Source organism: Orcinus orca, chromosome 8 (assembly GCF_937001465.1).
Source record: "Orcinus orca chromosome 8, mOrcOrc1.1, whole genome shotgun sequence".
Taxonomy (NCBI): domain Eukaryota; kingdom Metazoa; phylum Chordata; class Mammalia; order Artiodactyla; family Delphinidae; genus Orcinus; species Orcinus orca.
Window position 1 is genome coordinate 46,153,688 of NC_064566.1, and position 12,488 is coordinate 46,166,175.

Below are 12,488 nucleotides of genomic sequence, written 5' to 3' on the forward strand. Positions count from 1 at the left end.
CATGGCATGTGGGATCTTCCCGGACTAGGGATCGAACCTGTGTCCCCTGCATTGGCAGGTGGATTCTTAACCACTGCACTACCAGGGAAGCCCCTGTTTTAGATTTTTTATAGGATAATTTGTTAAATCTATATATTTTCTTATAATTTTCTGTTTATTTTACACTCTAGAATCTTAAGCTCTGAGTGTTAAAAAGGTACTTTTTAAACTCAGTGAACAAAGGAGAAGACTTATCTTTGGGCGTATAATAAGTACAGCGCTCATTAATAGAAGTATAATGTGAGCTACATGCAGCTTAAAAATTTTCTAGTTAGCGCATTAAGGAAAGTAAGAATAAATTAATTTTAATTAATTTTAATACATTTTACTTGAACTGAAATGTCAAAGATATCATTTCAACATGAAACCACATAAAAATTATTACTATTTCACATTCTTTTTTTTGTACCAATTCTTTAAAATGTGTATATTTCACACTCATAGCACATCTCAGTTCAGACCTGGCACATTTTAGTGTCTCTTCCCCACAGCCACATGTAGCTAGTGGCCATTGTATTCAGCAGTGCAGTACTAGTACTTTCATTGGTAACACCTATTTCAAACTCTTGTATGTTAATTACTTTTTACATTATAATTACTTATTTTAACTTTAGCTTTCATCCATTTAACCAGAAAGTACTAATTATATGCTAAGTACAATCTAGTGTTTTAAGCATTCAAAACCAAAACAACTATTTCCATCTGGAATAATGGGAATTATGGATAGAGATACGGTATAGTCATTCTAGACAAAGCAAGTCTAGATCAGAGCTTATAAGCACAGGGCATGGTTAGGAAGTGATCAGTCGTCCAGTTTTGTTGGTATATAGGATGTGAGAAGGGGAGGATTTGAGAAATAAGTTTAGGAAGGTAGGCTAGACATTGCACTCAGATTGTAGAGAAGTTTGAGTACAGGCTAAGGAATATAGAATATTGATTTGGTATTGGATAGTCGTTGAGGACTTTTGAGCTGTGGATGACAAAAGAAAGGATATTTTTAAAAACGAATAAAAATGTTTACCTATGGAGAGAGATGAAACAGGGATGGAAGTGAAACTTCTCTAAGTGTATTTTATTGTATAGATTTGACTTTAGAACCAAATAAATATTTCACGTAATTATAAAACCAATTAAATCAAATTGAAAACAGAAACAGAAATGTTAAAAATCTAAAGTAACCTCACACCCGTTAGTAGGATGGCTACTAATCAAAAAGAAAAAAAAAACCAGAAAGTAACAAGTGTTGGTGAGGATATGAAGAAATTGAAATCCCTGTGCAGTGTTGATGGGAGCATAAAATGGTTTGGCTGCTGTGAAAAACAATATGGCATTTCCTCAAAAAATTAAAAATAAGATTCAGCAGTCCCATTTCTGGGTGTATACCTGAAAGAATTGGAAGCAGGGTCTCAAGAGATACTTGCACACCCATGTTTATAGCAGCATTATTCACAGTAGCCAAAAGGCGGAAACAACTCAAGTGTCCTTTAATGGATGAATGAAACAAAGTGTGGTATATACATACAATGGAATATTATTCAGCCTTAAAAAGGAAGGAAATTTTGAAACATATTACAACATGGATGAACTTTAAGGACATTATGCTAAGCAAACTAAGCCTATCACAAAGATATGCTATATGATTCCACTTACATGAAGTACCTAGAGTAGCCCAATTCATAGAGACTGAGAGTAAAAGGATGGTTGTCAGGGAGTTGGGGGAGGTGGGAGGGGGGAATGTTATTTAAGGGGTATAGAGTTTCAGTTTTGCAGGATGAGAAGAGTTCTGGAGATTGCTTGCACAACAGTGTGAAAGTACTTAATGTTATTGAACCATACACTTAAAAATGGTTAAGATGGTAAATTTTATGTTATGTATATTTTAACAAAATTTAAAAAAATTAAACAATCTAAAGCAAAATGAAACAAATTTAACAATATATTGAGTTGATGGGGATTTGACTATCTAGAAGAATTATTTCAAATTTTTCCCTTGAAAAAAGTAATTTGGCTGTGTGTCCCTTCTGGGATAAATCTTAAGGACAAAAGATTTGAAAGAAATCTTAAACTATTTTCAGTTGCTATATTGTTCTGAAATTTTAAAATATGTGATATTAATGTATCTAGTATATATATATATACACACATGTGTGTATATATATGTGTGTATATATATACTTAATAGTATGTAAAGGAAATAGCTAATTATGTTTATGACATTAAGAACCAAGATTTTTCAGTGTTAGAGAAAAGAAATAAAAATCTATACAAAGCTGGAAAGTTAAGGTCAAATTATATCCCCATGCAGAGAGAATGGCTTTGTTAACACTATAAGGTAAATGACAGCGGAATGATATAGGTATAAGTATAACTGATTCACTTTGCTGTATAGCAGAAACTAACACAACATTGTGAATCAACTATACGCCAATAAAAATTAATTTTAAAAAAATGACAAAAGAACATATTAAACCACCCTAAGGGATACAATAGGCAAAGTTCAAAAATTGTTAAATCCTGCAAATGACCCAGTTTCTTCAACAAGACCAAAAAAAAAGAACCAAACCTGTAGTTAAGTGCTGTGGAGAGCAAATACCATGTGTGGACCTTTTTTGTCCTGATTTGAACAAACCAGCTATCCAAAAAAAAAAAAAAATTAAGACTCTCTTGGGAATTGTGAGCACACTCAATAGCTACTTATGATAGTTAGGAATTTTGGTTAATTAATCTCTGACAATGGTATTATAGTTGTGTTAAAAAGAAAAGGAATCCTTATCTTTTAAAGGTATTAATGTAGTTGTACATGTAATGATATGTCTTGGATTTGCTTCAATATAATCAAAGGTAAAGGATATAGAGAAAACCAGATTGGTTGTATGTTAATTGTTGAAGCTGTATATGGGAATATAGGGCATCATAATACTAGTTTCTCTACTTTCATATGTGTTTGAGACTTTCCATTAAAAGATTCTAAAGAGCCCTGAAATAACTAAGTTTAAATTTTTAATGGAGGCATCCAGTAGACTGCTGGGAAATTTGAGACTGGTATTTGATTAGAAAAGTTGAATCAGAGATAGAGAATTCAAAGTTATCTATCATCTATCTATCTACATATCTATCTATCTATCTACCTATCTATCTGTCACCATATGCTTGAAGCCATGTGTACATCCATATACATGGAAATGACTGAATTTATCAAAGAAAAGTGAGAGATTAGCTAACAGAATGTTAGAGAAATCTCAGGTTTGAGGGTGAGGAGAAGAGAAAAACTAGAGAAGTAATGATCTGTAACACAGAAGAAAAATACAGTTCACTGGAGGTGAGTTTTACACTGAAGGATGTTTAATCCTATGCAAGAGAAAAAGTCATTACTTTTGTCCAGGAGGGGGTTTCAGTAGAGTGAGGGTTGGTTAAGCCAGGTTGCAAGGGAGGCAGTGAAGATGAGAGGCAGTAACTGGATAGGATACCTTGCTCAAGGAAAAGCCTAGGTTTTCTTTAGTGTGTAGGCATCTGAGTGGTTTTATACAGAAAGGATCTGTGCAAGAGCAAGAAGTTAAAGATAAAAGAACTCAGGAAGAAGGAGAGTGAAATGAAAACAAGAGTAAAGTGGAAACTAGAGGAAAAAAGGAAGGATGGGTAAAGATAGAAATTTTAAAGTAGAAGGGAGAGATGTTGAAGGAATTCACTCAGTCTGTCTGACTTACAAGTAAATCACGTTATGGGTGATGCAGAGGTCCAGGCCAAAACTAGGAACTAGAGAGACGCAGGAAAAAAACATAATTCTGTTTTAAAAATAAGATTTGTGACTTTACTATATTTTGTAACCCTTATTCTTTTTTAAATGAGTAGTAAGTTGAAGTAAATGTCCAAAAGTTAAATTAGAAATAGTAATTATTATACATTATATTGTACCTGTATTTCCATAGAAATCATGTTTCCTAAAAATATTTGAGAGTAAAAATCCAATGCATTAGGGGCTTCCCTGGTGGCGCAGTGGTTAAGAATCCGCCTGCTAATGCAGGGGACCCGGGTTCAAGCCCTGGCCTGGGAAGATCCCCTATGCCACAGAGCAACTAAGCCCGTACGCCACAACTACTGAGCCTGCACTATAGAGCCTGCGAGCCACAACTACTGAGCCCACGTGCCACAACTACTGAAGCCCGTGCGCCTAGAGCCCATGCTCCACAACAAGAGAAGCCACCGCAATGAGAAGCCCGCACACTGCAACAAAGAGTGGCCCCCGCTCCCCACAACTAGAGAAAGCCTGCGCCCAGCAATGAAGACCCAATGCAGCCAAAAATAAATTTTTTTAAAAAAGAGCCCTTTTTTTAAAAAAAAAAAACCAGTGCATTAGAGAAGCATGTCATTTACAAGATTACTGAAGACTTCTGTTCTCTTTCCTTTTTTCTGCCCCGTGTCCCCCCCTCCCCCCTTCCCCTGAAGTGCCCAGTTCCTCTCTATCTGGTACACATTCAGTATTTGTCTTTGTTTTCTCTTAGTAACACACTCTAATTAGCATTGATTTACGATAATGTTAGTAAATGGTTATAAAGGTATTGCAGCTGTAGAATCATGTATTTTTTAAACTTTGGGTATAATTTTACTTTTTTTTAATACTGAAATATGGATATAATCTTATTAACATCTAATTTCTGTATTGATACTTTTTTTCTGGATTGTTGGATTTGTGGTTTAAAAATTCATTTAATTATGTTTTAATCCTTAACTTAGAAGTTAACAGCTTGCAAACATTTGCTATTCCAGGCTCTATATTTCTCAGTATACTCTCAGGGTTTCTTTATCCCTTTCCACTAGCCTTATTTCTTGTTTGTTTGGTAAGTATATAAAATGAAATCGGGAGACTAGAAAGAAATAACTTTAAATAGAATGATGGGAATGCAGATGGCATCCTAGTCCCACTAGTCTCTGGAAGCATAGACTTATTAGTTTTAAAAGGGGGTTAATGTTACAGTAATATCTGTTAAGTCCCTCCATAAGGAGATGTTATAGTTTGGCTTTTTTCTAGAACAGGGTTATCATAGACTTAATTGCATTTATAGGCTCTGTTCTAGCCTTTGCTTTCTATACTGTTTTGTAATTCAGATAGTCCAAGAATGTTGGTGGGCCCAAGGAGTTAAGTCCCATGGCAGGAGGTGGTGTTTTCAAGCATAGGAATTGAAAAAATATTGCTCTTGAAGTTTTATTCATAGGCTATTGGCTAACATTAACTATTTGGATATCGTCACTAAGTTTAATCACAAGTGCCAGTTTGTTTTAGCTGGTCTCATTTTAGTTATAATTTGGTCAGAGAAAGGACTAGATCAGATGGGTTCTTCTGCTCTGCTCAAGAGATGTTACGCAGAGTATCCACCCCATACCCCAAAAGAAAGAAACTAGTTGAGGTTTGCCTTAGGTGAATATATATCCATGTGAATAAGATGGAAAAGTACAAAGTGCTTATGAGTTCTTGTTATTTTGTAGTGTTCTGGACTCGGTGCCTCATTCTGCTATATGCTCTCCTATTTAGTTGGGAGGCCAGTTGTCTATAAATACCTAACTGAGAAAGCAGTAAAATGGTCACAGCAGGTAAACATGTATTTTTAAATTATTTGATGTAATTCTTTGGCTACTTGGGGGGTCAGTGTATAATATCTACATAAATTAACTCAGACTCAGGGCTTTGATAAAAATGATCTTTTGAAAATTAAGTGGTAGGCAATTAATGAATGTTAATAATTTCAAATATGATGTTTTTGTAACAGTAATCTTAATTCTTTATTCCTAATAACTTCAATCAGAGCACAAAAGTCAAAGTGTCAATGTAAAGGCATCCATATATTTAGACACCTCACCTGTTTTGTGTTGGTGCAGGATGCTGTCAGTGGGTCTCTGAAAAACTTGTATCAGCCAACTCTTTTAATGCATTTCATCAGTGGGAAGAACTTATCTTCCGTTAGGGTCTCTGCAAAGACTAGCAGTGATAAATAGAAGGTCTACTGCCCAGGAAAGTCTAGCATAGTACTGCTAAGAATCTTATTCTTATAAAGAATCAGAAGAAGCAGACTATTAAATCAGAGGAATTTTAGAAAGTTACCCCTTTGTTTTACAGGTTAGGAAATTAAGAGAAATTAAGCATTTTGTCCAAAATCAAAATCACTATTTGTGTAGCAAGATCTAGGAAGTATAAACTGTAATCAGTGGTTTTATTTAGTCAGCTAAATGTTTCTATATGCTTGTTTAACCTCATTTATCAATGATGAATGAATTCACTCATGTGAAGTACATTAACATAAAGATTATCTGAATTTTAAATTGGAGGCCAGGTTTATTGATGTACTATACTAGCCCTTTATATTACAGGACGTTAAAGGCATTAAAAAGTTGGTCATTTGATATCTATCTTATATATAGTTATAAATTTAATTTTGCCTTTTTAGGTTTAAAATGTTGTTGAGCCATATTATCTAGGCTGATGTAGAGCCATCTTTAGTAGTATAACATTACACTATAAGCACAATCTTAAAAACTTTCATCTGATGTTATTTAGCTCTGGTAATGAACATTTGATAAGCAGTTCATTGTCATTTTCAAGCTCCTTATTTGATCATTTCTGTTGGGTAAATGCTGAGCTATCAGGGATAAGAATTTGAAATAAGGTATTTTATAATCAGTTTATTTTCAGGCTTGGCTTTATCTTGATCCTAACTTGTTTCTTTCTTGTGACAGGTTGAACGTCATAGAGAACATCTCATTAACTACATTATATTTTTGAGAATAACACCATTTCTGCCTAACTGGTTTATTAATATTACATCTCCTGTGATAAACGTGCCATTGAAAGTTTTTTTTATTGGCACTTTTCTAGGTAAGCCCTCTGGTTCATGCTGTGTTAGAACTCATTGTGTACATGTCTAGCAGTGTCCAGCTGGGCTAGATTTTGTGCTCTTTGCAGGCATGCCAGCACCATATATAACTGGTGGGCACAGAGCCTGGCCCATATAAATAGATGCTCGGAAATGTTTGTTGGATTGTGTTGATTTAAATTTTTTTTTTTAAACAAGAGCACTCTCTGCTGGATATTTTTTTAATCATGTAGAATTAAGCAGGACTTTTTAACTCCATTCTCTCCCTCAGTGGAGAGAAAAAAAAAATTTGAAGATGCCTTTTTTGAGTACTTTCTCCTTTGTCTTCTAATCAGGTACTGAAATACTGAACTTTAATTTTCAATAGAAAATTGATCCTATCTTTTTATTAACATAGAACTTATTATGGGCATTACTGAAAGTTTGAGGGAAAGCAAGGATGAACAAGAAGTTTCTTGCTTTCAAGGAGCTAACACTTAATTTTGAAATTAATCAGTGGGTGTAAAGATTCATTTATATATTTGTGAATTCTGATAGTTCTTTAGTAAGAGTATTCTGCTTTTCTTCCAAATTTAAGGTGAATTGTTTAGATACCAACAAAATGAGCAGATTCCTCAAGTATTGACTGTTAAAGCTTTACGATAATACTTAATTTTTTATTGCTATTTTTAGAAAAATTTATAGACAAACTTAAAAATCTTAGCAGGTTCTCTATAAAAGTGGGGAAAAAAATCTTAGCAGGGGTAATTTTGGATTTTGTAAAATAATATTACACTTATAGAATCAGAAGAGAGAATTTTTGTACTGTCTCCTTATTTTACAGATGAAATACCTAGAGATAAAGTTAACTTCAGCTTTGGCTAAAGTAATTTTTCCAGTTTGTTCTGGCTTTTAATAAAATGTGGCTGTTCCACCATGCTTTTGTATAAACTGCTCTTTTTACTCATATATTTTGAGTATCTTTCCATTTCTGAGTATCTCCTACCACTCATTTTTAAGTATACTCTATCAAGGGTGAATGACAATTTACTCAATCTTATTTTTGAAGACTTAGATTGTTTCCAGATTTTTATTATTATAATTCTTTGATGAGCATCCTTGAGACTAGATCTTTGTTCATATACATTAATATTTCCTAAAGTTGAAATTGGTGGATCATAGCACATTCATTTTTTAAGGCTGTTGATAAATTTTGTAAAATTATTTTCTGGAGACTTTCCTTGTGTTTTTAAATTCATTATCCTTAAGCGGTGATTATGAAAGACTGAATTCTTTATTTGGAAATAAACTTGAGGGTCTTTAAATTAAATTAAAATTTTCCAATTGTAAATCACTATATTCTTAGAAGAAATTGTATACACACAGTATTTTAATTTTTAAAAATGATTGTTTTTTACCATATGTTTTTACTTTCTATTTTAGGTGTTGCACCTCCCTCTTTTGTAGCAATTAAGGCAGGAACAACATTGTACCAGCTTACAACAGCAGGGGAAGCTGTTTCCTGGAACTCAGTATTTGTTCTAATGATTTTGGCTCTTCTTTCTATTCTGCCAGCCATCTTCCAAAAAAAACTAAAGCAGAAATTTGAGTGAATAATCCTCTGGGTTTTAGTTTTCCTATCATCTTCATCATCATCATCTCTCAGGATTGGCAGGTTTATGTGTTAAAATCACCTCTTCAGTAAATGAAACAGGAATTTGTAAAATAAAATTTCCTATCTGGTGGTTAAAATAATGTATTTAAGTGGCAAAGGAGAGAAGAAATAAAAATGGAAATTGGTATACCATGAAAAGTGCTGTCAGTAGTTACGATAGACATCTCCTAAATTACTATTCCAAGGCTATAGATAATAAATGTAGCAGCATAGTAGGAAATTCTTGACCCAACTGATTAACTCAATATATTTCATGAACTGGCCGTAAATACTTACCCTTGACTTAATAATTTAATATTTTTCTCTCTATTCCATACTATAACTAAAATAGGAAAAGCAAATACAAAATTCAAAAGCAAAGATACAGTGCTGCTGTTTTGACTAATGTCAGCCTTCTTTCAGAGCATAAACTTGAAAACTAAAGCTCAAAAGAGATTTACATTTTCTTCCTTTTTACCTTTGAGGTAGTAGACTTGTTTTGAAATTGCATCTTAGTGGACTACTGAATTTGGAAAAGATATCAAGTTATATCTATTTAGTGAATTTTATTTTTGTCTTCTGTTCTAGATTATCATGGATTGGTCTGAAATTTAAAATTCTGACCAGTCTGTTTTCATCTGTTTCCTAGCTTTCAAAATATTTCCACTGTGCATATACAAAATGGCAATGACATGATAATTGTATCATATTGGTGTTGATAATTTATATTCAGATAATATTTTGTTAAACAGTTCCCCTTTACTATCTCAAAAGGGTATCAAAAAAGCAAACATTCAAAGTATGCAGTTTTTAGATGTTAGATTAATTATGTTACTTTATATTTTGAAACAAAAGCAGTGTCAGTACAGCACTCAAGTAGTTGAATATAGTTTATTTGTTCCAATGACTGTAAAATTTACCTCATTTATTTATTAGTCTGGTCATTAAAGTATGTATTATGTAATTATCCTTTTTTATGCATGATACATAAGAATGCCTTGTTTCATTTCTAGTGATGGCTTTTTTGTTTGGGGCTGCTTTTGATTAATGCAGTTTCCCTATTTAGGGTTTTTACTTTTTATATCAAAGTAAAATTAAATTCTCATATGGTAACTACTATTTAAATAGTCCTGGAAAAACTAAACAGCTTTTTGCTGCTTGCTTAACAGTAATAGCCTCGATCGCTTGATTCTAGGACATAGAATAAAGTACTCTGTCAGTTTTACCTTCACCCAAGACTGTCATGTTGGAAAGTACTTTAGCTGTGGAAGAAATCCTTGTATGTTTTTATTGTGAGAGGTATGATCAGCCTCAAAGCCAGTTTCTACTACATAATGTGGACTGATTATTTTTTCTATTGCAGTATTAACAAATGGATTTATTGTAAATACAAAAAAATATATTAATTAATATACTATTCTTATGTCACCTGGACTTTTGTGTGAAATTATTTATTGTTATTTCTAGCAAGGTTTTCTTCCTTTCTTATTGACCAGAGACTGAGTGATAAAGCTTTTGTTATTTTTACAAACAAAACATAGCCTTTTTGGACAAAGCTCACTAAATATTACTGTATAAAATGTAATTGAGTAAATTTTTATCAGACTTTTAAAAATAAGAGTTTGGACTCAGGAGCAGCCTCACTATTCCATTATGTATATATTGTACTTACTCTATTCTCAGAGTATTTTCCCTATCCTTATCATTGATCCTGTCCCTTTGCTGATTATTTTTTCTGTTAGAAAACTGTAGTTGTCACTTAAGGTGAGGTATATTTTCTTCTCCCAAGAGAATAGCCAGTCTTTCCACATTCATCATCATTGTCTGTCAAGAAAGAACCTTCAGCAGGCTGAACTCTAAATGCATTTGGTGGCCTATATTCATGGATTCACAGACTTGGCCTGATGCCAGATGTAGATTCAAGCTTCAGCCACATCTTGAAGACAGCTACATAGTAATAACCACCAGAGGGCAAGTATGTGTAGTGGGGAGGCGAGCAGGCTAACTAGGAAGTTGACACACTGAAACTGTTCACCTCTTAGTTAATGGCCTCTCTCTGGAGCTCTATTACTTTGAGTGTAATATTTCTAAAACACTTAATAAATGTAAATTAAAATGTAAGAAGAATAAATTGTACTGAAAAACTTAAGTGTAGCACTTGGGATTTATTTCATGGAAGTATTTGTATTTAAAAAAACTTTCATTGAATAAAAATATTCTTTTGAAATTCTGTGCACATTTTCACCTCTAAGAACAAAGAAATTGTTTTTTAAACCTTTAATTTTTATAGTTGGCTTTTGAGAATCTTAAGGCATTTAAAATTTAAATTGTAGAGGTAAGTAAGTACAGGTAAACATTTATTTAAGTATCTGTATATATAATTTCTCTATAAAGGAATTGATCTCAGAGAGAGCAGTGAGCAGTCCTGAAGAGAGAATTTTAGTTCCCTGCCCAGGAATTGGACCTAGGTAGCCTGGATGAAAACCAGGAATGGTAGCCACCAGACCACCAGGGGCTAGAGGCTAGAAGCTAAGTGGCCCTAGCTCTTTCCTGTTTGAAAGGAAGAATGTCTTGTTCAAGGAGGCAAAAACTGTAAAAACAGGTACAAGGTTTATTAAAGACAGCACAACGTATGGGAGAGCACACAGAGAAGCAGTTTGTTTAAGACAGAAGTAAGGCAGAAATACACACCCAGAGAGAAAGGGTATGGGCATCCTCTCTAATGAGGAGGAGCACAGTAAGTTAGAAGCCAGGCAGAAATAGACGCCTGGAAAGAAGTGTGGGCTTCCTGAATGAGGAGCGCAATAAAGAGGTGATTTCAATCACATATAGGACAGCCCTTCCGGGTCTTTGTTTACATTTAGCGAATTATCTTGTTTCTTTTTTCACACCTGACTGGTCCTAGGACTCTCCCCAACATGCATGTGCAACTTTTTTTTTTTTTTTTTTTTGCTGTACAGCGGGCCTCTCACTGCTGTGGCCTCTCCCGTTGCGGAGCACAGGCTCCTGACGCGCAGGCCCAGCGGCCATGGCTCACGGGCCCAGCCGCTCCGCGGCATGTGGGATCTTCCCGGACCGGGGCACGAACCCGTGTCCCCTGCATCAGCAGGCGGACTCTCAACCACTGTACCACCAGGGAAGCCCTGTTTAGATGTTTTAAGGTGGATCTTATTGCAGTTTCAATACTCTACTGATTATTGCTCTTTCTCTTTTTTCTTCCTTACATGGGGAAAACTTGCTAAGCTGGGTGACTTCGGAGGATGTTGTTTAAGCTCTAGGCCTCATTTTTCTCATCTGGACTAAGTGAGCTCTAAGGTCCAGGTTCCTTACAGCTCAGACATGATAGGATTCTCTGAAATTAATGAGATACATTAATAGACCCTTCTAACTAAAAATATTAAATTAAGCAGCCTTTGCTTTGTCTAGCTTGTTTTTTTGTTTTAAAAATTTATTATTTTTGGCTGCGTTGGGTCTTCGTTGCTGTGTGAGGGCTTTCTCTAGTTGTGGTGAGTGGGGGCTACTCTTCATTGCAGTGTGCGGGCTTCTCATTGCAGTGACTTCTCTTGTGGAGCACGGGCTCTAGATGCGCAGGCTCAGTAGTTGTGGCTCGCGGGCTCTAGAGTGCAGGCTCAGTAGTTGCGGTGCACGGGCCCAGTTGCTCCGCGGCATGTGGGATCTTCCTGGACTAGGGCTCGAACCCATGTCACCTGCATTGGTGGGCAGATTCTTAACCACTGTGCCACCAGGAAAGTCCTGTCTAGCTTGTTTTATAGCTTACAGTGCCAGATGTAGATTTCACATACACTATCTCATTTAAATAAATTAACCATTTTATTTGCAATGAAAGACTTGAGAAAACAGAACAAGGGCTATTCCCATTTGGTTACTTTGCTAGTAATATGAGGTAGGGTAAAATGGAAATTGTTTAGGGGGCTAAAAGGACTCTTCTGAAG

At 34.7% G+C, this 12,488-nt stretch overlaps 1 protein-coding gene across 1 annotated transcript in view; it reads left to right on the forward strand.

Annotated features, from left to right (window-relative positions):
* Positions 1–10,684, forward strand: part of TMEM41B (transmembrane protein 41B) — a 30,476-nt gene extending 19,792 nt beyond the window's left edge. Inside the window, exons 4-7 of the mRNA XM_004279204.3 lie at positions 4,781–4,874; positions 5,521–5,625; positions 6,766–6,904; positions 8,325–10,684. Coding sequence (XP_004279252.1) covers positions 4,781–4,874; positions 5,521–5,625; positions 6,766–6,904; positions 8,325–8,494 — 508 coding nt within the window. The 3' untranslated portion in view covers positions 8,495–10,684. The remainder of the gene's footprint in view (positions 1–4,780; positions 4,875–5,520; positions 5,626–6,765; positions 6,905–8,324) is intronic.
* Positions 10,685–12,488: the final 1,804 nt, after the last annotated feature.